At 39.2% G+C, this 24,999-nt stretch overlaps 1 protein-coding gene across 1 annotated transcript in view; it reads right to left on the bottom strand.

Moving 5' to 3' along the window:
* Positions 1-24,999, bottom strand: part of ACAD11 (acyl-CoA dehydrogenase family member 11) — a 381,257-nt gene that overhangs the window by 308,389 nt on the left and 47,869 nt on the right. Inside the window, 2 exon segments of the mRNA XM_053714335.1 lie at positions 1,093-1,199; positions 3,493-3,614. Coding sequence (XP_053570310.1) covers positions 1,093-1,199; positions 3,493-3,614 — 229 coding nt within the window.

Genomic DNA, 24,999 nt, shown 5'->3' with positions numbered 1-24,999 from the left:
ATTTAAATTATATTTAACTTAGGGGGTGTTAGGGTTAGACTTAGCTTTAGGGGTTAATACATTTATTAGAGTAGCGGTGTGGTCCGGTCGGCAGATTAGGGGTTAATAAGTGTAGGTAGGTGTCGGCGACATTGAGGGGGGCAGATTAGGGGTTAATAAATATAATATAGGGGTCGGCGGTGTTATGGGCAGCAGATTAGGGGTACATAGGGATAACGTAGGTGGCGGCGGTGTGCGGTCGGCAGATTAGGGGTTAAAAAATTTTAATAGAGTGGCGGTGATGTGGGGGGGCCTCGGTTTAGGGGTACATAGGTAGTTTATGGGTGTTAGTGTACTTTAGAGCACAGTAGTTAAGAGCTTTATAAACCGGCGTTAGCCCTAAAAGCTCTTAACTACTGACTTTTTTCTGCGGCTGGAGTTTTGTCGTTAGATTTCTAACGCTCATTTCAGCCACGACTCTAAATACCGGCGTTAGAAAGATCCCTTTGAAAAGATAGGATACGCAAATGACGTAAGGGGATCTGCGGTATGGAAAAGTCGCGGCTGCAAAGTGAGCGTTAGACCCTTTCCTGACTGACTCTAAATACCAGTGGTAGCCCAAAACCAGCGTTAGGAGCCTCTAACGCTGGTTTTGACGGCTAACGCCAAACTCTAAATCTAGCCGTATGGAAGGTATCTCATCTCTCTGAGACTTCCAGGTTCCGTCCTTTTCTTTTAGCATTCAGTGAGTTCAGCCCCTGTAAAGTCTGCACTACAATTTCTCTCCAAGCAGAAGACTCTATTATCATCATGCCCTAGCTGACAATAGCGCCTCTAACAGAAGTAATGATTAAGAAGGACATTTCACAAGGATGAAAATAAAAGTTTAGCAAACCTCTAGTGTCAATGAATTTTAAAATAATCACTTTTAGAGACAGTGAAGAAAAATGGTCTCTTTAATTTCTGTAAATGAATTGTATGTGTATTACGTTACATACAACGTTTGTAAATTTAAGCCAATGCTAACGAGTTGCTGCGTGGATCATTTTTTCCGCTGCAAACATAATCCCTTATTTATTGGTGAAATATAATATCTTCTCATGCTCGTATTACCTTTTTGCTAATTTCAGACCATTTTCTGCCAAGGGCTGAATCATCTCTGCAAATACACTGGCGTTTTCTGCACTGGAATTTCCAATAAGAAATCTTGCATGAACACCCTGCATTAAACATGAAAATACAAATGCCTTAATAATCTAGAATTTAAGTATTATTATTATTTTTTAAATCAAGAGTCCTTTACTTAATTTTCAATTTAACAAGGGCATGTATGTTTCCGACTCAAAGTTCTCAGGTGCTTAAATGGCAAATATTGTATACAATTAACTTTTTTATGAACTATAACGTGATTTATTTATTTTTAATGTTAGTAAAACAAAAATAATATCTTGTTGAAATAAAATATAAACTACAATATGATGTTAAAAAATATCAAATTAAACTAACAAAGTGGAGGACAGCTGGGTTGTTAGTAAGAAATTCTTGCTGACCATTTTAAAGGGACATGAAACCCAAAATGTGTCTTTCATGCTTCAGACAGAGTATGTCATTTTAAACAACTTTCTAATTTATGGCTGTTATCATTTTTTTTTCTTGGCATCGTTTGTTGAAAAGCAGGGACATACGCTCAGGAGCATGTATGTGTCTGGATCACTATATGGCAGCAGTTTTGCAAGAATGTTATTAATTTGCAAGATCACTAGATGGCAAACCTATTTCCTGCCATGTATTGCTCCAGACGCCTACCTAGGTATCTCTTCAACACAGAATAACATGGAAACAAATTTGATAATGGAAGTAAATTGGAAACTTTTTTGAAACTTTATGATCGGTCTCAATCAATCACAGAAATGAGGGTTTCATATCCCTTTAAGTGGTTTTTGTGTGTGCTAGTGTGGTTTAAGGGTCATAAAAGTCCATAAAGAAAAGTCATGGAAAGAGGTACTGAGGACATGAAACCAAACTTTTCTTTTGTAATTCAGACATAGCACATCATTTTAAAAAAGGTTTCCAACTTACTTCTTGTATCAAATTTGCTTTGTTCTCATTGTATGCTCTGTTGAATAGCATAGCTAGGTAGGTATGTCTGGAGTGATAACTGCACACAAGTGCTGCCATATAGTGGACCAGGAACATGTATGCTCCTCGGCTCACCTGCTTGCTTTTCTACAAAGGATACAAAGAGAATGAAGCTAATAAGTAAATTAGGTGGTTTTTTTAATTGTACCCTCCATCTAAATCATGTAAAAATGATTGTGGGTTTCATGTCCATTTAAAGTTAGCTTAAGAGCAGCAAGTGCATTACTGGGATCTAGCTGAACATCTGGTGAGCCAATGACAGGAAGTATATGTGTGTAGCCACCAATCACCAGCTAGTAGTAGTACATTGCTGCTTTTGTTCCTTACCTAGGTATTCTTTATAAACAAAGGTTACCAAAAGAACAACATCAATTTGAAAAATGAAGAAATTGAAAAGTCTCTTTAAACGGCATGTTCTACCTAACATAAAAGTTTCATTTGGACTTTTATCTCCCTTTAAATGACTCCTATCATGTTTAACTTACATAAAGGAGTTGTGTTTTTATTGTGGAGTTCATAATAGCTGTAAATTGGTTGGATTTCTTCTTAGCATGAAATAGATATAAAGTTTACAACCTTAAATTATTGGATTAACTGGACAATTGTATCCATGTTTGAAGAAACCAGAGGGAGAATAGGGGCACAATAATCATTATTATTAGTATCCAAAGCCTTTATATGTGCAAAAAACCCTGAACTTGAAATAGAACATCCCTTTTTTGTTCTATTGCACCCTTTATAGCACTATGACTGACTAAAGCTGCCTAAGATGTCCTAGTCCTGCCCCATAGACCACTTTTAAATGTGCCCATCAATTCTAGGGTCTAGAAGTGCTCCTGACAGGGGCCGAATATGAGGTATGCAGTGAGTGAAGCTAATTAAAGATATATGAAACCCAGAATGTTTATTTCATGATTCAGACAGGGCATGCAATTTTAAACAACTTTCAAATTTACTTCTATTATCAATTCTTCTTCGCTCTCTTGGTATCTATTGTTAAAAAGCAGTGATGTAAGCTCAGGAGCCGACCCATTTCTGGAGCAGTATATGGCAGTTTTTTTGCAAGAATGTTATCAATTTGCAAAAGCACTAAATAGCAGCACTATTTCCTGCTATGTAGTGCTCCAGATGCCTACCTAGGTATCTCTTCAACACAGAATATCAGGGGAAAGAAGCAAATTTGATAATAGAAGCAAATTGGAAACTTTTTAACAAATGGTTTGTTCAGTCTGAATCACAAAATAAAATTTGGGGGTTTTATATCACTTTTCAATAAATCTACTCTGTAATACAACAAACAAACTTAATAATTCAGTCTGAATCAATTGAATTGAAGCATTTGCTGTATGTCAATTAAGAATTTTGAGATCTTACCTGTAATATCCCAGCAACTTTAAAAAAGGTAAGTGCAAGAAAAAAGTTCCAATCAGGGACTGGTAAAGAGATACCCTTGCAGCGTGCATAAATGTCCATCAGATCCTCAAATGCTGGCATCCCTTTAAAAAAACAGAGGAAGGCTGTGTGTTGGTGCATATATCTAAATGACAGTGATGGGTCAGCTTTAAGAATCTGTGATCTAAGGAGTCTAATAAGGCAGCACACTGAGGGGATGCCAGTTGTCCGCTCCCAGGTTCCACCACCTTCTCCTCTGCTTCCTGCAGTTAATACTGCTACACTGGTCCTTCACAACTGCATCCTGGTCAATTTCACAATATGGCTAAAAAAAATGCCTTTCTTTCTAGCAGGTTAAAGAAGAAGAATAACAAAATAAATACCATGTTACAGTGAAAAATCTTCTAAGTAAATGAGACTCTAGCCTGAAATAAATTATGATTTAAAATGATTGCTTTTAGCTTTAATTTCTGTTTTAATGCTGCATACTTATTTGTGAATTTACCCAGCGGGTAGTTATAATGGGTTGGAAGTATCAGTAGATGTTTGGGGGGCAGACCTGTTTTAAAACTTGCACATGTGCAAATACAATATTTTGTTTATTCTGAACACATTCTTATAATACAAGCAATAACAAAGAGATGTCTTTATGCCTTTAGCTCAGTGTTCTTCTAACCACAGGTCACATGACCCATTACTGGGTCGCAACATCATGTTTACTGGGTCGCAACACTGTGTGGTGTGTGTGTTGAATGATAGTGTGTGGTGTGGTGTGTGTGTGTTTTATGAGAGTGTGTGGTGTGTGTGTTGAATGAGAGTGTGTGGTGTGTGTGTTGTATGAGAGTGTGTGGTGTGTGTGTGTGTTGTATGAGAGTGTGTGGTGTGTGTGTGTTGTATGAGAGTGTGTGGTGTGTGTTGTATGAATTTATATGGTGTGTGTGTGTGTGTGTGTGTCTCTCTATATATATATATATATATATATTACCATTTACATCACTTTCAAGTCTGACTACAATCAGAAATAAGGTATTCATACATTTTAGTAGACTATGACTGAGAGCAGGCAGCATGGGATAAAGCTCTCTGCTCTGGTGAGATTATCTAAGAAGTCTCGTCAGTACTGTGAGGTCCCGCACGTCGTGGGGGGTAGGACCCATGGTTAGGTTCCCAGAGTCGGTTGCGAAGCCTGAGGCTCTGATTAGAACAGAACTCTCTGGAGTCTATCTGCCCTCGGACGTTAATGCATGATATTATCTGATTGGTTGTGCATTTAGTGACCTCACAGAGACATGGACCAATCAGATCATGCATTAACAGCCGAGGGAAGATACGCTCCAGAGAGTTCTGTTCTAATCAGACGCTCGGGCGCCGCAACCACCTCTGGGAACCTAACTATGGGTCCCACTCCTCACAATGCTCTTTTAAAGTTTCTGGGACAGAATGTGTGTTGCGACAGGCAGTCCGGTCTGTCCAAGAACACAATAACACAAAAAATGTTTAATTTTTGGTTGTTGTAAAAAAAACATGGTAGAAAACATATGAAAAATCCGAATATCAAAATTAAAAATGTTTACTTTTGAAAAATAAAAATGTTTCATGAATAAAAATGTTTCATGTTGTTGTAACAAAAACATTGTACAAAACATAAGTGTATATATTGTACCAAAAATACTTTCAGATATATGTAGAAATATGTATTTATGAATAAATAGAACATATTCTGCTATGTGAAGAACATTAGAATGTGAAATATTCATATTTTCATGTCAGGGTAGTGCACTTGAGAATATGCCATCTGGTTTGCACGCGAGTAGGGTGTTTTTTACCCTCTTTTTTTTGCTCCATTGACTTCTATGGGGAATACATTAACGCATGTGCATTGGGTTACCGTGCAAGCTACCCGACGTGCACAAAAAGCTTACTTCTATAAGAGTTAGCACGCGAGCAGGAGCATTAAATACTGCTTCCACTTGTAATCTGGCCAATAATTTATTGATGAGTAAACACATTGAGAAGAATACATATGTTACACTTTTATATACATAACAAATCTGTATGTGGTAATATATATATATATATATCATAAGTGTACATTATGTCAACATAAGCTTCAATGTTCCTTTGTTTTATTCATGTATGTTACATGAGATTCCCAAAGGTCTATTTTGCATAAAGAAAGAAAAACATTTTAGTCACAGCAGTGCAGTTGTGTATACAATTAAATTGTACATTTTGCACTGTTGTTACGATAGATGGTTTCAAGTTTTTCATCAACAAAAGTAGATCTACCAATCGTGATTTCTTCTCTTTGTAGCAGGGTTATTTAAATATTGTACAATGTTATGCTGCTGTAAAACTACTAATAATAATATTAATGTTTGTACTTTATGATTGTTAGTTATGTCACTGAATGGCTGTTGTGTCCATGTGGTAGCCAGTCTCAGTGCTCTCTGTTCTCATCATGCCCTCTTCCCACTCAGCATGTGGCACTGTGTTAATTTATAGGGCTTAAAGGACCACTCAATGCAGTAGAATTGCATAATTAAAGGGACATTATACACTAGATTTTTCTTTGCATAAATGTTTTGTAGATGATCCATTTATATAGCCTATACAGGTTTTTTTTTTTGTTGTTTTTTTTTTAAATGTATAGTTTTGCTTATTTTTAAATAACATTGCACTAATTTTCTGACTCCTAACCAAGCCCAAAGTTTGATGTATAACTACTCCAGCTTGCTCTTGTTGGTGTAAAGAGTCTTTTCATATGCAGGGGAGTGGGGAGTGTCTTCTCTTTTTGCTATACAACCACTTTCAATGGGTGTTCCAGCTAACCTTTTCAACAGAGCTAACCTGGGAACTTCTAAGTGAACAGTTTTATACTGGATTTTATATCAGTATCTGTGCATATTATTCTTTATAGTAGTGTCTATTATATGCAGTTATATGAAAATTTGTATATACTGTCCCTTTAACAAATTTATAATAAAAAGACAATACAATAACACTTACTTTGAATTTCAAATAAGCAGTAGATTTTGTCAAATTTATTTTTTCTCCCATTTTCCGTCCCCCCTGTATCATGTGACAGACATCAGCCAATCATAGACTAGTATACGTATTCCTTGTGAACTTGTGCACATGCTCAGTAGGATCTTGTTTCTTGGAAAGTGTGCGTATAAAAAGACTGTGCCAAATTTGATAATAAAAGTAAATTGGAAAGTGTCTTAAAACTGCTAGTTCTTTCTGAATCATAAAACATAATTTATGTAAGAACTTACCTGATAAATTCATTTCTTTCATAATGGCAAGAGTCCATGAGCTAGTGACGTATGGGATATACATTCCTACCAGGAGGGGCAAAGTTTCCCAAACCTTAAAATGCCTATAAATACACCTCCCACCACACACATACTTCAGTTTAATGTATAGTCAAGTAGTGAGGTATAAAAAGGAGTAAAAAAGCATACAAAAAAGAGGCACTGGAAAATAATATTGTGCTTTTATACAAAATAATATAACCACCAAAAACAGGGTGGGCCTCATGGACTCTTGCCATTATAAGAGAAATTATGTTTTCTTTCATGTAAATGGCAAGAGTCCATGAGCTAGTGGCGTATGGGATAAATTACCCAAGATTTGGAAGTCCACAGAAGAGTCACTAGAGAGGGAGAGATAAAATTAAAACAGCTATTTCTGCTGAGAAATCAAATCCAAAAAATACGTTTGTTTTTTTTATTATTTTCTTTTTATTGAGGTAGCAATAACACATTGTTACAAACACGGCACCTAGGCAAACAGAAGGTATCACAGATGTTTACAGCACAGTGAACAATGTTTCATGATGATACGACATATTATAATCTTATAGGCCGAACTTTTCTGCTCCTCATTTTGTTTTTAACCTTCAGTGTGTCCTCAATGGCAGACCGATCCTCTGGCGGGATCACACTGTCCAGGATACCAGGAGGACATCGCCAATATTCTTAGTCAGCATTAAGTAGCATCAGACAATGTGGTATTAATAAGATTGTTGTGACAGAACAGACTTCAGATATCACTGCTTGTATAATAAAGTAACAACAGTTAAGATGTTTGTAGTAAAGATAACATTGAAAAAAAACTGTTATACAAACCTCAGACAACATGTAGAGCACAGTGAACCATTAAAACATGCAGACCATAGATAATAGAAAACACAAGAGTAAACATAGCATTTATTATTTTATATTATTTATATATATAGGGGAAAAGATTACTCAGCGGTTCTTCAGGCTAGGCAGAGGCTACGTAACTCTGCCAAAGCAGATGATGCGGAGGATAAAATACATATCCCTAACCGCATAAGGGGGGTGAGGGGGGGCGGAGGTTATGCTAATGATAATGTTCCCCTCCATTGCCATCAAGAATAATGGACAGCTAAGCAGTGTCAGTGATAGTCGACATTAAACATATAATATGCATATACTATGACATTAAGATTTCTGACAGACATAGGCTCTTGAACCAAGATATACAACTAAATGTTATGATATAGGTAGGAAGCTTACAAGTGTGGGATCTGTACAGTTTCAGAAAACGTGACTTCATAAATGCAGAATCACATCACTTATTATATACAGGGTAATTGATCTGGGACCGCGACCCAATAAACACTTGTAAGAGCTCTAACACTTAACTAGCAAAAGTGTAAACAAATTATAATGCTTAAGTAAGAGCGGCACCCAACTAATGTGAGAATATGGGACTTTCTGTAATGAGAAGCATAAAATAAGAATGGGGTATAAAACTCCTTAGGGGAATAAGTCTAGTTTAGTTGTATGGATTATTATTCATGGATGCCTGTGACATTTCCCACTGAGGGCTCATCCTGACAAACAATGCGTTAATGAGAAGCCAGCAAATAGAAAACAAATGAATGACAGAAACAGCAGGATAGCTTTGGACCCCATCAATGGTGTCAAGTTATAAATATTTCCCTCATCAATGGACCTACTGAGTTACAGACATGTGTTCTGGGGAAGCTAGTATTTGCAAGAATAAACGTTTGTACATGATGTATATACATGATGGATAGCCCAGGGGGACAAAAACTGAAAAATAAATAAGTGTGTTGGTAACTGATAGCTTGTCATCGTAAATTGAGGCTCACAAGTCCAATCTATCAGGCCAGAAAGCCATCATTTAAGGCTATGAGGCCAGGATACTCAAAGTAAAGTCACAGCAGAAATAACAGAGTTACCCTATGCCAGTTCTGCTAAAAGAAGCCTGTCGCATGACCCACTAAGGAGGGAATTGCTCTGCCGGACCCGCTGCTGGAGAAATTATTTAGAGAGACACCTACAACCGCAGGAGTTAGTCCCATACAAGGAGATTTCTTCAGGTCGGTCGCCAGGCTCAGAGCTCGACTGTCCTATCGTCACAGCTACAGGAATCTCCCTCCAAACATGGGAGCCGTTATCGACTCCCCCCAACAGGCTGGTCACATCAATCTGTTCAGGGCCCATGACAGGCCTCCAGGGTCTCTCACAAATTGTCAGCAGTGGACAAGCCGGCTTTCCCTTATCTGAGATCAGAGCGGGGCCAACTCGGTTATTCCCTCTATGTATTGCCGGCTCCGCCACCACTTCCACTGCGGGCTCAGGAACTTCCGCTCGTGTGTACGCTCCATGAGAAGCAGGAAGCGGTCAAATCTGCTATACATCTGTAGCTCGAAGTCAATCATAAAGCCTTGTATGGTCTCGTAGTCTACCTCCATTTTCAGTTAAATATGCAGTAGAACTGAGGGCTCGTTTCCGTAGGCTTAGGTCCCCAGGAGGGGGTGCAGAAAAATGTCTCTATAAAAACCGCCAAAAAATCTCAGGAATCCAAACTGGGAGATCCCGCGGCTGCACAGTGTGGATGCTGCCTTATCCAGCGAGCCAATTGCTGTCACATAAAGTAGGATTCGACAACATATTAGCTTAGTTGCGCGGCAGCATCTTAGACAATCTGCCCAAGCTCCTGGTTTTGCGGCCTTCTTCCATATTAGCGCCTCATTAGTAACCTCAAATCAGCTTTCTTGAAGTAGATTAATCACCAGATGCTGTCTATTAGATGCCCTGAGAGTTAGCATTCATAACAGAATGTTTGCGAGTGGAGGAAACTTGAAAAAAGGAAATTTATGCTTACCTGATAAATTGATTTCTTCTACGATACGACGAGTCCACGGATTCATCCTTACTTGTGGGATATTATCCTCCTGCTAACAGGAAGTGGCAAAGAGCACCACAGCAGAGCTGTATATATAGCTCCTCCCTTCTCTCCACCCCCAGTCATTAGACCGAAGGTATAGGAAGAGAAAAGAAAAAGCTAAAAGGTGCAGAGGTGACTGAAGTTTTTGAAAGCAAAAATATAATCTGTTTAATATGACAGGGAGGGCCGTGGACTCGTATCATAGAAGAAATCAATTTATCAGGTAAGCATAAATTTCCTTTTCTTCTACTAGATACGACGAGTCCACGGATTCATCCTTACTTGTGGGATACAATACCAAAGCAACAGGACACGGATGAACGGGAGGGACAAGACAGATACCTAAACTGAAGGCACCACTGCTTGAAGAACTTTTCTCCCAAAAATAGCCTCAGAAGAAGCAAAAGTATCAAATTTGTAAAATTTGGAAATGTATGAAGGGAGGACCAAGTCGCAGCCTTACAAATCTGTTCAACAGAAGCATTGTTTTTAAAAGCCCATGTGGAAGCCACCGCTCTAGTAGAATGAGCCGTATTTTTTTCAGGAGGCTGCTGTCCAGCAGTCTAGTATGCCAAACGGATGATGCTTTTCAGCCAAAAAGAAAGAGAGGTAGCCATAGCTTTTTGATCCCTACGCTTTCCAGAATAAACAACGAATAGGGAAGATGTTTGATGGAAATCCTTGGTCGCTTGTAAGTAAAACTTCAAGGCCCGAACCACGTCCAAATTATGTAACAGACGTTCCTTCTTAGACGAAGGATTAGGACACAAGGAAGGAACTACAATTTCCTGATTAATATTCTTATTTGAAACAACCTTAGGAAGGAATCCAGGTTTAGTACGCAAAACCACCTTATCAGAAAGGAATATAAGATAAGGTGAATCACATTGTAACGCAGAAAGCTCAGACACCCTTCGAGCAGAAGGGATAGCAACTAAGAACAAAACTTTCCAGGATAAAAGCTTAATATCCATGGAATGCATAGGTTCAAACGGAACCCCTTGAAGAACATTGAGAACTAAATTCAAACTCCATGGCGGAGCAACAGGTTTAAACACAGGCTTGATTCTTACTAAAGCCTGACAAAAAGACTGAACGTCTGGGACATCCGCCAGACGCTTGTGCAGTAAAATTGACAAAGCAGAAATGTGTCCCTTTAAGGAACTAGCTGATAATCCCTTCTCCAATCCTTCTTGGAGAAAGGACAAAATCCTAGGAATCCGAACCCTACTCCATGAGTAGCCCTTGGATTCGCACCAATAAAGATATTTACGCCATATCTTACGGTAAATTTTCCTATTGACAGGCTTTCGAGCCTGAATCAAAGTATCAATGACCGACTCAGAGAATCCCCGCTTAGATAAAATCAAGCGTTCAATCTCCAGGCAGTCCGCTGCAGAGAATTTAGATTTGGATGTTGGAACGGACCTTGGATGAGAAGGTCCTGTCTCAGTGGCAGTTTCCACGGTGGCAGAGATGACATGTCCACTAGATCTGCATACCAAGTCCTGCGTGGCCACGCAGGCGCTATCAGGATTACTGAAGCCCTCTCCTGTTTGATTCTTGCAATCAGACGAGGTAAGAGAGGAAATGGAGGAAACACATAAGCCAGGTTGAACGACCAAGGTACTGCTAGAGCATCTATCAGTACGGCTTGGGGATCCCTTGATCTGGACCCGTAACAAGGAAGTTTGGCATTCTGACGAGATGCCATCAGATCCAATTCCGGTGTGCCCCATTGATGGATCAATGTCGCAAACACCTCCGGATGGAGCTTCCACTCCCTCGGATGAAAAGTCTGACAACTTAGAAAATCCGCTTCCCAGTTCTCTACTCCTGGGATATAGATTGCTGATAGATGGCAAGAGTGAGTCTCTGCCCATCAAATTATCTTGGAAACCTCTTTCATCGCTAGAGAACTCTTTGTTCCCCCTTGATGATTGATATATGCTACAGTCGTGATATTGTCTGACTGGAATCTTATGAACTTGGCCAAGGCCAACTGAGGCCACGCCTGAAGTGCATTGAATATTGCTCTCAATTCCAGAATATTGATTGGAAGAAGAGACTCCTCCCGAGTCCAAACACCCTGAGCCTTCAGGGAATTACAGACTGCACCCCAGCCCAAGAGCCTGGCGTCCGTCGTCACTATAACCCATGCTGGTCTGCGGAAGCACAGACCCTGGGACAGATGATCCTGTGACAACCACCAAAGAAGAGAGTCTCTGGTCTCTTGATCCAGATTTATCTGAGGAGATAAATTGGCATAATCCCCATTCCACTGTCTGAGCATGCACATCTGCAGTGGCCTGAGATGAAAGCGTGCAAACGGAACGATGTCCATTGTCGCTACCATTAATCCAATGACCTCCATACACTGAGCCACTGATGGCCAAGGAATGGACTGAAGTGCTCGGCAAGTATTTAGAATCTTTAACTTTCTGACCTGTCAGAAATATTTTCATATCTACTGAGTCTATCAGAGTTCCCAGGAATGGAACTCTTGTCAGTGGAATTAGTGAACTCTTTTCTATATTCACCTTCCAACCGTGAGTTCTTAGAAAAGCCTACACGATGTCCATGTGAGATTTGGCTAGATGGTAAGTTGACGCCTGAATCAAAATATTGTCCAGATAGGGCGCCACTGCTATGCCCCGCTGCCTTAGAAACGCCAGAAGGGACCCTAGCACCTTTGTGAAGATTTTGGGAGCTGTGGCCAACCCGAAAGGGAGGGCCACAAACTGGTAGTGTTTGTCCAGGAAGGCGAACCTGAGAAACTTGTGATGATCTTTGTGGATAGGAATGTGAAGATACGCGTCCTTCAAGTCCACGGTGGTCATATATTGACCCTCCTGGATCATCTGTAAAATTGTTCGTATGATCTCCATCTTGAACGATGGGACTCTGAGAAATTTGTTTAGACATTTGAGGTCTAAAATCGGTCTGAAGGTTCCCTCTTTTTTGGGAACCACGAACAGATTTGAGTAAAACCCCTGCCCCTGTTCTAGTTTTGGAACTGGACAAATTACACCCATGGTATAGAGGTCTTCTACACAGCATAAGTACACCTCTCTTTTTGTCTGGTCTACAGACAAACGTGAAAGATGAAATCTCCCTCTTGGGAGAAAATCCTTGAATTCTAGTCGATACCCCTGGGTCACAATTTCTAAAGCCCGGGGATCCTGAACATCCCTTGCCCAAGCCTGAGCGAAGAGAGAAAGTCTGCCCCCTACTAGATCCGGTCCCGGATCGGGGGCTGCCCCTTCATGCTGTCTTGGTAGCAGCAGCGGGCTTCTTAGCCTGTTTACCCTTATTCCAGGTCTGGTTAGGTCTCCAGACTGACTTGGATTGTGCAAAATTCCCCTCCTGCTTTGTGGCGGAGGAGGAAGTAGAGGGTCCAACTTTAAAGTTTCGAAAGGAACAAAAATTATTTTGTTTAGCCCTCATTTTAACAGTCTTGTCCTGAGGAAGGGCATGACCTTTACCTCCAGTAATGTCGGAAATGATTTCCTTTAGTTCTGGCCCGAATAGGGTTTTACCTTTAAAAGGAATAGCTAAAAGTTTAGATTTTGATGACACATCAGCAGACCAAGATTTAAGCCATAACGCTCTATGCGCTAAAATGGCAAAGCTTGCATTTTTAGCCGCTAATTTAGCCATTTGAAAAGCGGCATCAGTAATAAAAGAATTAGCTAGCTTGAGAGCCTTAATTCTATCGAAAATATCATCTAATGGGGTCTCAACCTTAAGAGACTCCTCTAGAGCCTCGAACCAGAAAGCTGTTGCAGTAGTAACTGGAACAATGCACGCTATAGGTTGTAGAAGAAAACCCTGATGAATAAACAATTTCTTTAGAAGACTCTCTAATTTTTTATCCATAGGACCTTTGAAAGCACAACTGTCCTCAATAGGTATAGTTGTACGCTTAGCTAGAGTAGAAATAGCTCCCTCCACCTTAGGGACCGTTTGCCAGGAATCCCGAATGTTGTCAGATATGGGAAACATTTTCTTAAAAGTAGGAGAGGGAGAGAACGGAATGCCTGGTCTATCCCATTCCTTAGTAACAATGTCCGAAATTCTTTTAGGGACAGGAAAAACATCAGTGTAAGTAGGAACCTCTAGATACTTATCCATCTTACAGAATTTCTCTGGTGGTATTACAATAGGGTCACAATCATCCAGAGTCGCTAAAACCTCCCGGAGTAACAGGCGGAGGTGTTCAAGATTCAATTTAAAGGACATCACGTCCGAATCTGTCTGAGGTAACACATTTCCTGAATCTGAAAGCTCTCCCTCAGACAGCAATTCCCCTGCCCCAAACTCAGAACACTGTGAGGGTAAATCAGAGATGGCCAATAAAGCATCAGAGGGCTCAGCATTTACTCTAATACCTGACCAACTGTGCTTACCCTGTAAACCTGGCAGTTTAGATAATACCTCTGTAAGGGTAGTAGACATAACTGCAGCCATATCTTGTAGGGTAAAAGAATTAGACACACTAGAAGTACTTGGCGTCGCTTGAGTGGTCGTTAAAGGTTGTAACACTTGGGGAGAATTGGATGGCATAACCTGATTCTCTTCAGACTGAGAATCATCCTTAGACATACTTTTATCACTTAAAATATGTTCTTTGCAATGTAAGGCCCTTTCAATACATGCGGGACACAATGTAAGTGGGGGTTCGACAATGGCTTCTAAACACATAGAGCATTGACTTTCTTCAATGTCAGACATGTTGAACAGGCTAGTAATAACCACAAAAAGTCTTGAAAACACTTTATTTGGTGAAAAAAGCAACAATCTGAAAAACGGTACTGCGCCTTTCAGAGTAAAAAAGCGTACAATTTTTCCCAAAAACTGCTTTAAAAAATTTATAACTCTCACAATTTTAGCATATGTGTTTTATCATGTACCTTGAGATTGCACCACAAGGAAGGGACAGTTAACCCTCTATGAGAAAAAAACGTTACACAAAACGTTATTCAAAAATAGAAAATAAACCCCCTGCACCTCGCCCTCAGGGGTCTGATAAACCTCACTATCACTTCGTTAGGCTATGTCTTCAGTTTAGGCCCACCGGAGCTGGAGCTTGCTGCCTGCATCTGAAAATCAACTGCGCAACTGAGGCACAAAATTAGGCCCCGCCCATCCTATACGATGTCTCTCTGCCTAGTTAAAACCACTGTAAAGCGGTATAGGAACAAGCCATGTGGGGTTTTCTGTATTCCCCAATAACACTATAAGCCATGTGAAACCCTCCAGCCATCAAGAATAAAAAACGATTCCCTTAAACATAAAACCGTTTCTCTCTCAAAACGTTATGTTACCAGAGTCAAACATGCTGCCATTCTTTGCTGCATTTTTAGCCCATAATATACAGGTCCCAGTAATACCCCTTCATACATGTAGGATTACTGCTTACCCCTTCCCTCATGGGAACTATGTCAGCCAGTTCTGAAATACCACAGTTTCTCCAGAAAAAAAATGACTGAACAAACCTCAATGCTTGTAGCATGAAAAACGTTCCCCACACTGAAGCTTCTCAAGTACTACTCAGCCATTCTGTGGGAACTCCTCTGGATCTTAGTGACAACTGCTAAGATCATCAACCTCCAGGCAGAAATCTTCTTCCATCTGCTGCCTGAGGAAAAATAGCACTCACCGGTACCATATAAAATAAAAAATTCTTGAAAATAAAAACTATCATTTTAACACCTCTTTCACTTTACCTCTTCCTATTACTAGTAACGGCCAAGAGAATGACTGGGGGTGGAGAGAAGGGAGGAGCTATATATACAGCTCTGCTGTGGTGCACTTTGCCGCTTCCTGTTAGCAGGAGGATAATATCCCACAAGTAAGGATGAATCCGTGGATTTGTCGTATCTAGTAGAAGAAACTTAGTTATAAGGGCCAAATACACGGAGCTCTGTATCCTTGTGACTGCTTAGCATGGCGGTTGGCTCCACCCCTTTGGTTTCCATAAGTTCTTCTTAAAAACAGAAGAATCGAACTGAGACAGCTCCCTGAAGAACTTTTCTACCAAAGACTGCTTCAGAAGAAGCAAATACATAGAAATGGTAAAATTTTGTAAATGTATGCAAAGAAGACCAAGTTACTGCTTTGCAAATCTGATCAACTGAAGCTTCATTCTTAAAAGCCCAAGAAGTGGCAACCGATCTAGTAGAATGAGCTGTAATTCTCTGAGGTGGAGATTGTCCCACCTCCAAATAAGCCTTGTGAATCAACAGCTTTAACCAAGATGCCAAAGAAATGGCAGAGGCTTTCTGACCTTTCCTAGAACCGGAAAAGACAACAGACTAGAAGTCTTCCTGAAATCCTTAGTAGCCTCAACATAGTATTTCACATCCAAAGAGTGTAACTATTTTTCAAGCAAATTCTTAGGATTCGAACACAAGGAAAGAACAACAATTTCCCTACTAATGTTGGGAATTCACAACCTTAAGAAGAAATTTAAACTAAGTTCGCAAAACAGCTTTATCCTGATGGATAATCAAAAAATGAGACTCACAAGAGAGAGCAGACAATTCAGAAACTCTTCTAGCAGAAGAGATAGCCAAAAGGAACAATACTTTCCAAGAAAGTAGCTTAATATCCAAAGAATGCATAGGTTCAAAAGGAGGAGCCTGCAAAACCATCAAAACCAAATTAAGACTCCATGGAGGAGAAATAGACTTAAAAACTGGCTTGATACGGACCAAAGCCTGAACAAAACAGTGAATATCAGGAAGTTTAGCAATCTTTCTATGAAATAAAACAGAAAGAGCAGAGATTTGTCCCTTCAAAGTAAACACAAAACAGAGGGGCGCCTCATGTGTAGATCAAAAATGCCTCCAGCAAAAAAACATCCATAGATGCCAAATGGGTACTCACATGTAGCAATAGCACCCTTATATGATGGTAGTTGCAGGCTGATAACTCAGGGTGTATCAGCTAAACCTTGTCCTGGCTTCAGACTGGAAAACAGGCTGCGAGTTCCAAGAACAGTAGGCCCCAGGATGCAGTTCCAATAGATAATAAGGTGCTTGCACTTAGCTTTTGTTAAAAATGGTTTACTTAAAAATCACATTAAAAACATCAAGCAATAAGTGGAGGGGGCATAGACATATAGATGCCTGATGAAACGGCGATTTTTTAGAAGCCGAGAAACACATTGCATACAGGGGGCTATATGTCTATGCCCCCCTCCACTTATTGCTTGATGTTTTTAAACCATTTTAAACAAAGGCTAAGTGCAAGCACCTTATTATCTGTTGGAACTGCATCCTGGGGCCTACTCGCATCATGTTTCCAGTCTGAAGCCAGGACAAGGGTTAGCTGATATACCCTGAGTTATCAGCCTGCAACTACCAGCACATAAGGGTGCTATTGCTACATGTGAGTACCCATTTGGCATCTATGGATGTATTTTTGCTGGTGAAATTTTTGATCTACACATGAGGCGCCCCTTTGTTTTGTGTTTATTTCTAGTGCCTGATCTGGATTGATCTGAGAGGAGAAGGAGAGCAGCTGTCCATACTGTGCCTTCTGTTTGGATACCACACACGTTTGTGGACAGTGCATAGCACTACCCCACCTTTTTGAGACTTTTTATTACTCTACTATTATTATTAATTTTGTATGTGATTGCATTATATATGAAATTGTGATGCTGTATACCTAACTGTTGTATCTTTATTGCAGCTTGTTTGTTGTACGGGCTTCAGTCCACTGTTCTGTTTTTTATTAGAGAGTGCCCCCTCTCATTTCTGGTTGTATTTGGTCCCTTCAAAGTACAGTACTTGCAGACAAACCTTTACCAAAACTGACCTGAAGAAACTGTAAAATTCTAGAAATTCTAAAAGAATGCCAAGAGAATTTATGAGAAGAACACCATGAAATATATGTTTTTCAAACCAAATAATAAATATTCCTTGAAACAGCTTGCAACATAGTATTGATCACTGAATCAGAGAAACCTCTATGACTAAGCACTAAACGTTCAATTTGCATACCATCAAATATAGTGATTTGAGATCCTGATGGAAAAAACGGTTCTTGAGACAGAAGGTCTGGCCTTAAAGGAAGTGACCAAGGTTGGCAACTGGACATCCGGGCAAGATCCGCATACCAAAACCTGTGAGGCCATGCTTGTGCTATCAGAAACACATGTGATTGTTCCATTATGATCTTGGAAATCACCCTTGGAAGAAGAACTAGAGGTGGAAAAATATAAGCAAGTTGGTAAGACCAAGGAACTGCTAACGCATCCACCATCTCCGCCTGAGAATCCCTGGACCTGGAAAGGTATCTGGGAAGTTTCCTGTTTAGATGGGAAGCCATCAGATCTATTTCTGGAAGACCCCACATCTGTATAATCTGAAAAAACACATCTGGATGGAGAGACAACTCCCCCGGATGCAAACTCTGACGGCTGAGATAATCTGCTTCCCAATTGTCTAAACCTGAGATATGAATCGCAGAAATTAGACAAGAGTTGGATTCCGCCCATGAAAGTATCCGGGATACTTCTTTCATTGCTAAAGGACTGCAAGTCCCTCCCTGATGACTGACATATGCCACAGTTGTGATATTGTCTGTCTGAAAGCGAATAAAAAATTCTCTCTTCAATAGAGGCCACGCCTGAAGAGCTCTGAAAATAGCACAGAGTTCTAATATATTGATTGGTAACCTCGCCTCTAGAGAATTCCAAGCCACTTGTGCTGTCAGAGACCCCCAGACAGCTCCCCAACCTGAAAGACTTGCATCTGTTGAGACTACAGTCCAGAAAAGACAAACAAAAGAGGCCCCTTGAATAATACCATGATGGTCTAACCACCAAGTCAGAGAGAGTAGAATGCTGGGATTTAAAAATATCAATTGTGATATCCGAGTATAATCCCTGCACTATTGATTCAGCATGCAAAGCTGCAGAGGTCTCAAATGAAAATGAGCAAAGGGGATTGCGTCCGATGCTTCAGTCATGAGACCTAAAACTTCCATGCACCTAGCCACTGAAGGGAATGATTGAGACTGAAGGTTTCAACAGGCTTAAACCAATTTCATTCGTCACTTGTCTGTTAAAGACAGAGTCATGGACACTGAATCTATCTGGAAACCTAAAAAGGTGACCCTTGTCTGAGGAATCAAGAAACTCTTTGGTAAATTGATCCTCCAACCATGTCTTTGAAGAAACAACTAGTTGATTCATGTAAGATACTGCTAAATAAAAAGATTGAGCCAGTACAAAGATATCGTACAAATAAGGAAACACCGCAATACCCTGCTCTCTATTTACAGATAGACGGGCACCGAGAACTTTCAAAAAGATTCTTGGAGCTGTCGATAGGCCAAATGGAAGAGCGATAAATTGGTAATGCTTGTCTAGAAAAAAGAATCTCAGAAACCGATAGTGATCTGGATGATTCGGAATGTGAAGATAAGCGTCCTGTAAGTCTATTGCGGACATGTAATGACCTTGCTGAACAAAAGGCAGAATAGTCCTTATAGTCACCATCTTGAAAGTTGGGACCCTTACAAAACTATTCAAAAACTTCAGATCCAGAACTAATCTGAATGAATTTTCTTTCTTTGGGACAATGAATAGATTTGAATAAAAACCCAGACCCTGTTCCTGAAGCGGAACTGGTATAATCACCCCTGAAAGTTCCAGATATGAAACACACTTCAGAAAAGCCTGAGCTTTAACAGGATTTGTTGGAACATGAGAGAGAAAGAATCTTCTCACAGGCGGTCTTATTCTGAAACCTATTCAATAACCTTGAGAAGCAATGCTCTGAATCCACTGATTCTGAACAGAATCTGCCCAAATATTTTAAAATAATTTCAATCTGCCCCCCACCAGTTGAACTGGATTGAGGGCCGCACCTTCATGCAGTCTTAGGGGCTGGCTTTGGCTTCTTATAAGGCTTGGATTTATTCCAACTTGCAGATGGCTTCTAATTGGAACCAGAGTCCTTAGGGGAAGGAGTGATTTTCTGTTCTCTATTCTGACGAAAGGAACAAAACCGATTAGAAGCTTTAAATTTACCCTTAGACTTTTTATCTTGGGGCAAAAAAACTCCCTTCCCCTCAGTGATAGTGGAAATAATAGAATCCAACTGAGAATCAAATAAATTGTTACCCTGGGAAGATAGTGATAGTAATCTAAATTTAGATACAATGCCAGCATTCCATGATTTAAGCCATAAAGCTCTTCTAGCTAGAATAGCTAAAAACATAGATTTAACATTAATCTTGATGATATAAAAAATATGATCACAGATAAAATGATTAGCATGTTGAAGTAAACTATCAATGCTAGACAAATCAGAATCTGTTTCCTGATGTGCTAAGCAATCCAACTAAAAAGTTGATGCAGGTGCAACATTAGCCATAGAAATGGCAGGCATGAGAATACAGCCAGAATGTAAATAAGCTTTCCTTAGATAACATTCAATCTTCCTATCTAAAGGATCCCAAAGTAACCAATACTTCTTTCAACAAAGACAGAATATATTCAATCTTAAAAAAATAAGAAGATTTAGCAATTTCAATGTCTGAAGTAGGATCTTCTGAACCAGAGAGATCCTCTTCACTGGAGGATATTTTAGTATGTTGTCGGTCATCACAAATTTCATCAGTTTTATGAGAAGTTTTAAAAGACCTTTTACATTTATTAGAAGGTGGAATAGCAGACATACCCTTCTGTATTGCATCAGCAATATAATTTTATATATCAACAGGGATGTCATGTACATTAGATGTTGAGGGAACAACAGGTGCTTTACTAGTACTAATAGAAACATTATCGGCATGCAAAAGCTTATCATGACAGCTGTTACATAATATAGCCGGAGATATAATCTTAGCTTGCTTACAACAGATACACTTAGCTTTGGTAGAACTGTGTTCAGGCAGCATGGTTCCAACAGTAGCTTCTGAGACAGAATCAGACTGAGACATCTTGCAAAATGTAAAATAAAAAATAAAATTTAAACAAAATATCCAATTTCCTCATATAACAGTTTCAGGAATGGGAAAAAATGCATATGCAAAATAAATAGAAAAGCAAACAGCATAGCCCTCTAGAATATGAAGAGAGCAGGGAGCATAAAGGAAGTGGGGTAATATAACCAAAAAATATTTGGCGCCAAGTATGACGAACAACGGAAAGTGAAAATTTTTAGGCACCAAACAACATCTGTAAATGACGCAACTCGCGTCATAACAAGCACGACTTCACGCCAAACAAACTAACGTCAATAAAGGCGCAGGAAATGATGAAACTTGCGACACTATAGACGCAATAAATAACAGCATTTTGCGCCCACGCAAGCCTAGATTTGCCCGCAAAATTTAAGAAAAAAAACAAGTCAAATTGGAAAAAAAGACTAAACCCCAGTTAAGAATTTTTTTTAAACATAACTTCCTAAAAAATTATTGTCATACTGAAACTGTTAGACTGCAAAGGGAAATACACATAGACCTGACTCATGGCAAATATAAGTAAATACAAATATTTAAAACTTTATATTAATACATAAAGGGCCAAACATAGCTGAGAGTGTCTTAAATAATGATACATACTTACCAAAGACACCCATTCACATATAGCAGACAGCCAAACCAGTACTGAAAACTATAAGCAGAGGTAATGGTAAAATAGTATATTGTCTATCTGAAAAGGGAGGTAGGAGATGAATCCCTACGACCGATAACAGAGAACCCTTGAAAAGATTTCCCATGAGTGAAACCATAAAAATCAACAGACAATACTCTCTTCACGTCCCTCTGACAAACACTGTACTCTGAGAGGAATTGGGCTTCAGAATGCTTAGAAGTGCTTATCATAAAAGAAATCATATAAATCAAGCACAAACTTACTTCACCATCTCCATAGGAGGCAAAGTTTGTAAAACTGAAGTATGTGTGTGGTGAGGGGTGTATTTATAGGCATTTTGAGGTTTGGGAAACTTTGTCCCCTCGTGGTAGGAATGTATATCCCATACGTCACTAGCTCATGGACTCTTGCCATTTACATGAAAGAAAAGTTTATTTTTATGAGTGTTCCTTTAAGTCAGCACACCACATGTTGGCATGGGTAGATCTGCAGCATAAAGGTACATGTCATTGAGTACCTGGCAACATGCTAACGATCTGAGATCTTTTTGTGGCACATTGCTGAAATAAATTGGGGGGCCCAGGTGAACAGATTTCTGACCTGAGCTATTTTAGGCATATGGCATCAATAGTGTTTTTGGGAACATGCTGCTGATCTGAAGTGTTTCAGACCATATGGCTGAAGCAAATAGGGATTTTAAACCTCTGGTAGTCCAGTATTTTTGTGGAGAAAAGCTTTTGAGTTAGAGTGGATCTGAAATATAAGCAACTGCAGGCTACTGATAAAGCAGACAGGGCATTTTATTATTGCTCTTTTATATCCCATTATTGAATTATTATAATATTTTGAAAGATGCTAAAAGTGTCAAATTCTTCCTTAGCAGAAATAAAACTATTAAAAAGTTTAATGACTCATCAATCTGATTAAAGAGACACTGTAGTTAAAAGAGGAATGAACATAAGTGCATTTCAGTTTTGAAAATAAGTGATTTTGCACTTATATGTATTAACAAAAATGCTTCCATTAAAATCTAACTGTTTCAGTGATAACATTTTTGTGTAATTGGCATAAGAAGCATATGCCTGAGTGCTCCGTACAGTTAAATTCAAATGCTATGCCTTTTAGGAGAGCCAGCAGTGACTAGTATCACATTGCCAATGCAAAGTAAAGGGATATGAATCCCCATTTTTTTTTCTTTCATGGTACAAATAGATCATAGAATTTTAAACAACGTTCCAATTTACTTCTATTATATTTTTTGCTTCATTCTCTTGGTATCCTTTTTCGAAGGAGCAAAAATGTATACATGTGCGCCCACCAATCAGCAGCTAGCTCCCAGCTCCTGAGCCTACCTAGGAATGCTTTTCAGCAAAGGATTCCAAGAGAACAAAGCAAATTAGATAATAGAAGTACATTGGAAAGTTGTTTCAAATTGTATGCTCTATATGAATCATCAAAGATAAATTTTGGGTTTCATGTCTCTTTAAGTCATTGCTGTCATACACATTGCTGGCAGCTCTCTAAGCAGGCATGGTGTCTGAATGTGGGTGCACTGCGTATATGGGTATGTGAGCGTATGATCAGTATGTCCCATGTACAAACGTACTAATAAGCAAGAATGATTGTGTACTATAAAAATGCTATTAAAAATTGACACGCTTTTAATGGACATTTGAAGTTTGGTAAGAATGTCTTATACAGGAAACACTTTTAAATTGTACTATAAAGTGTTTAAATGTGTATAGTAAAACAACTTTGCATTCATTATTTGTTTTGCTTGCTTTTTTTCTATAAAATACCTTCATTTTTAAATTGTGCATGTCCCTAGAGAGGCTAAAATTGCAAATTCTGTAACATAAGTATTTTGAGAAATGCTGCATATTTTCAAAATCAACTACATGCTAAACACTGATAGCCCGGAGCAGTGGACAAATTAATTATCAGCTAGCTATAATTGGTCAAATTCATTATCAGCTAGCAGTAATTGGCCAAATTCATTATCAGCTAGCAGTAAGTGGCCACAGGGAAAATATGATAAAAAATACTGACCAGAGTGCTCTTGTAATTTTGTAAATTGCAAGCGACTGTTTTAACATTTATTTTGTACGTATCACTTTTGCAATTTTGCTGATATAAATTAGACAAACATAAAAAAAGAATGAAAGTTGAAACGCTCACCATGAACCTACAGTATTTTGTGTTCAAATCGTTCTCACCTATCATGCTGCAAATAGGTGACAAATATTAAAATATAAAAAAAAATAAACCTCTACCAAACTGCCTGACAATATGCTTATACCCCACTGTCACTATGTTCTCATAATACCTTTATGGGACTGCATCTAATCCCAGGAATTCCCTATCTCTATCAAACTATGTTTTCTGACCTCTGAAAGCACTCTTAAAGGGACATGAAACCCACATTTTTTTCTTTCATGATTTAGAAAGAACATGCAATTTTAAACATCTTTCTTATTTACTTCTATTATATAATTTGTTTTATTCTCTTGATATTCGTTGCTGAAAAGCATATCTAGATAGGCTCAGTAGCTGCTGATTGGTTGCTGTACATACAAGCCTCATGTGATTGGCTCACTCATGTGCATTGCTATTTCTTCAACAAAGGATATCTGAAAGATGAAGCAAAATAAATAATAGAAGTAAATTGGAAAGTTGTTTAAATTTGTATTATCTATCTGAATCATGAAAGAAAATGTTTGGGTTTAGTATCCCTTTAACAGCTTCACACAGTTAGGAAGTTCCATGCTGTTTTAAACGCTGTTAGGATGGCATGGAACGTCCTACCTTATATGGCCTCCTCCTTTTAGGGAATGGAAGATCAGGATGTGACTATAGTTTAAAAAAAGAAAAAGATACCTAGAGTTTACCAGTGTTTGGTTGATTTTTGCTACCTTGTCGAGATTTGCTACCTCAACATGCAGATGCTTAGAATTACATAATCGCATTCAACGTATGTTAAAAAGTAACATGTAAAATGTCATAATGTAATGAGCAGCATGCGCACAAAACAGGTAGCAGGTCGACAAGGAAATTGATCCAGTGTTTTCATGCGACCACAAGCGCATGCAAAGTTCAATTTGGGAGCAAATTTTGACTCTCATTCGGGTCGATTTAGAGTTCTGCGTTAGGGTTAAAAAGCAGCGTTAAGGGGTCCTAACGCTGCTTTTTAATGCCCGCTGGTATTTAGAGTCAGGCAGGAAAGGGTCTACCGCTCACTTTCTTTCCGCGACTCGATGCTACCGCAAATCCCCTTACGTCAATTGCGTATCCTATCTTTTCTATGGGATTTGCCTAACGCTGGTATTACGAGTCTTGGAAGAAGTGAGCGGTAGACCCTCTACCGACAAGACTCCAACCGCCAAAAAAAGTCACTAGTTAAGAGCTTTATGGGCTAACGCCGGAACATAAAGCTCTTAACTACAGTGCTATAAAGTACACTAACACCCATAAACTACCTATGAACCCCTAAACCGAGGCCCCCCCACATTGCAAACCCAATAATAAAAAATTTTAACCCCTAATCTGCCGCTCCGGACACGCCGCAACCTACATTATAGCTATGAACCCCTAATCTGCTGTCCCTAACATCGGCAACACCTATATTATATTTATTAACC

This window comes from Bombina bombina, chromosome 5 (genome assembly GCF_027579735.1).
Source record: "Bombina bombina isolate aBomBom1 chromosome 5, aBomBom1.pri, whole genome shotgun sequence".
Taxonomy (NCBI): domain Eukaryota; kingdom Metazoa; phylum Chordata; class Amphibia; order Anura; family Bombinatoridae; genus Bombina; species Bombina bombina.
This window is presented reverse-complemented; position numbering and strand designations above follow the sequence as displayed.